Source organism: Trachymyrmex septentrionalis, unplaced genomic scaffold, assembly GCF_001594115.1.
Source record: "Trachymyrmex septentrionalis isolate Tsep2-gDNA-1 unplaced genomic scaffold, Tsep1.0 scaffold101, whole genome shotgun sequence".
Lineage (NCBI taxonomy): Eukaryota > Metazoa > Arthropoda > Insecta > Hymenoptera > Formicidae > Trachymyrmex > Trachymyrmex septentrionalis.
The window spans coordinates 1385413-1389500 of NW_017304136.1; the positions used below are offsets into that span (position 1 = coordinate 1385413).

The window sequence follows — 4088 nt, forward strand, 5'->3', positions numbered from 1 at the left end:
TCAGAAATAAGTATGTCCAATTAAATAAAGACGATGATGCGTATATCAGAAAATATATATCAGAAAATACTATATTCCATATATTTAAAAATATATTTTATAATATTTAAAGTTAATGAATCATACCACCTAAAAACAATAAAATCAATAGGCTCCAAAAAAAATTCTAAAAAATAATAAATAAAATGCCAATTAAAGCTGACACTGGTTATTAGTGTATATTTTAATACCATCTATTCAAAGTAAATATTAAACGTATACGTTTCGACCTACGGTCAAGTTCCTCTTCAGTACAAAAGATATATTAACAAAATTACATAATAGTAGCGCATACGAGTATAAATTAATAACATAAAAAGTTAGTATATAGTAATAACATAAAAAGAGAGAGAAAAAACGTGGTAGTGATGTCCGAGTTAATCTTGGTCATTAAATTACTAAGTTAACTAGAAAGAAAAAATAAATTTTTTGTTTTAAAAAAACGACCGACCAAAGAGGTTAAAAAAAATTAAAAATGCTAACATGAGATTATACACAAAAATTGGTAAAAAACTTACATGACTATCAAGATTGAATGTTTTTATAAGATTTGCACATGTTCCATTAAACTGTTCGATTTACTGTGTAGTACAAATGTGAATAAATTAAAAAGTTAAGTAACAAATCAAAGGACTCTTTCTATACAAATGATAATAAGTAACGGGCAAAGTAAGAGTCAACACGTTTCTTTGAAATTAACAAAAGAATATATTTCAATTAACAGAGGTAATTTTACCTCTGTTAATTGAAATATATTCTTTTGTTAATTTCAAAGAAACGTGTTGACTCTTACTTTGCCCGTTACTTATTATCATTTGTTTTAAAAAGTTAATATAAATAACAGTAAAAATCTAATTTTAGTTCACTTACATGAAACAAAATTTTTAAGAGATTAGACACAACCTAACTGTTTGGTAGACAGATGTAAAATGAAAAGTAAGAGAAACAATGGACAACAGAACATGTACTTACAAAGACAATAAATAAAAATAATAAATAATAAATAAAAAAGTATGAACAGTATAGATTGGAAGCATCACGTCTCTGAAAATAAATCAATATATAACGAATCAAAAGAAAGTATATCGTTTTGTAAATTCAGGCCTTGTTTTTGTTTTTTAATATGTATCATCTCTGATAATAATCCTTTATGTAGAATTTGCTCTTTGTCTAAAATATGTACGTTGTCCCAATTAAAATCACGAAATAAGTCTATCCGATGTTGTGTGATAATCGAATGTTGAGTCGTGTTTCTATTAATATGATTTCTGTGTTCTTTTATGTCCGTTTTTAAGCATCTGCTTGTCTGTCCAACATACGATGCATCACAATCTTTACAGTCAATCTTATATACTATTATACATTAGATTGAGAAGATGGAGGTAGCACATCTTTCTGAACTTTAATAAATCTATTGAGCTTATTTATGCCTCTATAAATCATACATAAAAATGATACATTTTTAAAGAGCATACTGATTTTTGTGAAAATATTAGGAATAAATGGTATACAGAAAAATTTTTTATTATTGATATCTTCTTTGGTTGCCAATTGTTTATCAATAATAAAATCATCAGCACTATTAAAGGGATTAAATTTCTTGTAAAGATGAAAAAATTTATTTTTTTGGTAGTTGAAAATATCAAACTTAAAGGATTACCATTATTCAGAAGGATTTTTATAACTAAATCAAAATTCTTTTTATGAAAACTCGGATGAGAAAGTAATATAACTCTATCAATCAAACCAATAATCGTGCCAATTTTTTGACAGAGAGAATGCCATAAAAAAAAATTAAGAAAACAACCCGAAAATGTAAGTTTACGATACCAATCAAAGATAAGAGTCTCCTCTTTTTTTATCAAGCAAATGTCCAAGAAATTTAATGAGTTTCCATCAATTTCTATTATGAATTGTAGTCGTGGATGGTAAGAATTGAATTTAGTAAAGATCAATATGAGCATTGTCAATAGCTAAAGCAATATTATCAACATATCTTACATAAAACAGTGATGTCACAAAAAGTTTATTTAACAAAAATAACTGTAAGTCCTCCATTACTAAATCCGCAAGTATAGAAGATAGTGGAGAGTTGGGTAAACCGAAAGTTTGTCTGTAAAATTTATGTCATTTTTTGTCATTAAACATAAAAAAAGTGGAATTCATAATTAATTTTAAAAAATTTCGTTTTTGAGATGTCAGTATTTTTTTCTATAAGGTATTATCTATTGGATATTTCATCCAGAACTAGATCTATCAGTGCGTTAGTAAAAAGTGATATTACGTCCAAAGATAAAAGAGAGGAATTGTCAAATTTGAAATTTTTTTAGTCAAAAAATAGCTATTAACTGTAGAACTCTTAGCTGGAGGTAAACTCTTATTGATGATCTTATGTAGGAAAGATGAGATAAGAAATTATGGAGTAGACTTCCAATCGATGATACTATAATCCTCAATGGACGAATTTTGTGGATCTTAGGTAACCCATAAGCTAGTGATAAATTTCATGTAAATGAACTAAAATTGTTTTACTATTATTTATATTAACTTTTTAATTTATCCACATTTGTACTACACAGTAAATGGAACAGTTTAATGGAACATGTGAAACAAACCTTATAAAAAGTTCAATCTTGATAGTCATGTAAATTTTTTATCAATTTTTGTGTAATCTCATATTAGCATTTTTAATTTTCTTTAACCTCTTTGGTCGGTCGTTTTTTTAAAACAAAAAATATTTTTTCTTTCTAGTTAACTTAGTAATTTAATAACCAAGATTAACTCAGACATCACCACCATTTTTTTTCTCGCTTTTTATTCTCGGTTATTAGTTTATACTCATATGTGCTACCATTATGTAATTTTGTTAATATATCTTTTGTACTGAAGAGGACCTTGGCCATAGGTCGAAACGTATACGTTTAATATTTATTTTGAATAAATGGTATTAAAATACACACTAATAACCAGTGTTGGCTCTAATTGGCATTTTATTTATTATTTTATAGAATACCATCTAAAGTTCGCGCATTTAGGTATAGTACAATGTGGTATAATATGTACTAAAGACGAAAGCTAATGATATCTCCATCCATGGCGTTAAATGATTTTAAATCCACACCAGAAGTGTGTCAAATCTACATCAACATTTTTTAGAGTGTAGGTAATTATTCAAGATAATGTATTTCATCAAAATAATCATAAATGAGATGATCCAAAAAACATTGTAAAGCTTAAAGTTTTTTTTCAGACCGATGTTTTAGACTGACAATCTAACTGATTTTTTATGAAGCTACGCGGATATAAATGAAGATCGATCAAATCTCAGAATTCGTTTACAAAACAAAAGTTTCATGACATAAAAATCATATAAAAGCGTTTTAAAATTTATTTTCAAAGAAGTCTTTATATTTATTTTTTTTTCAATATTGGAAAGTGGCTCAATGTTAAGAAGGTTAAGTAAAAAGGAGCATACAGCCACGCTACAGATGTCAAAAAGTTATAATTCAATAATAAACATTTTACATAGTAGACGTTTCGGTCACGATTTGACCATCCTCAGTACAAAAATAAAAATAAAATAATAACCTTAAACTATTTAAATCTAATTATTAAAATCTTATTCTTAATGTTAGTAATATCTCGCTTCTTCTTATGCGTTATTCGCATTGATGTCCGCATTTAACAATATAATGTTTTTGATACAATCAATTAACATAATTTTGAACGAATTAACGTTAGAATGTACAGAATTCCTCTTTTTTCTATCGTGTGGAATCATTTCCGATTGTAATTATTATCAGGCTGTCTCAAGTTCCAAAAAGGACGACGAACCGCCGCAGAGAGACACGTAAGTGGTAGTTTCTATTGTGAAGCAAATATTTTTTGAAAAAACCGTTTCCCGTCATTTTATTTTCCTATTCTAACTATTTAGATCAAATGAATTTGTGATAGACAAAGTATACACTTACACGTATCCCGCGCACGGAACCCTCCTGCATGCCGGACACTTGACAATTTTGATCACTTGAGACTTCGCGATAGTAATG

General features: G+C 27.4%; 1 protein-coding gene across 2 annotated transcripts in view; it reads right to left on the reverse strand.

Moving 5' to 3' along the window:
* Nucleotides 1-4071, reverse strand: part of LOC108756504 (cytochrome P450 4C1-like) — a 43978-nt gene extending 39907 nt beyond the window's left edge. For both annotated transcript variants that reach the window (XM_018500383.1, XM_018500388.1), the window contains exon 1: nt 4011-4071. In XM_018500383.1, the coding sequence (XP_018355885.1) occupies nt 4011-4040 (30 nt within the window). In that variant the 5' untranslated portion in view covers nt 4041-4071. The remainder of the gene's footprint in view (nt 1-4010) is intronic.
* Between the last annotated feature and the right edge of the window lie 17 nt (nt 4072-4088).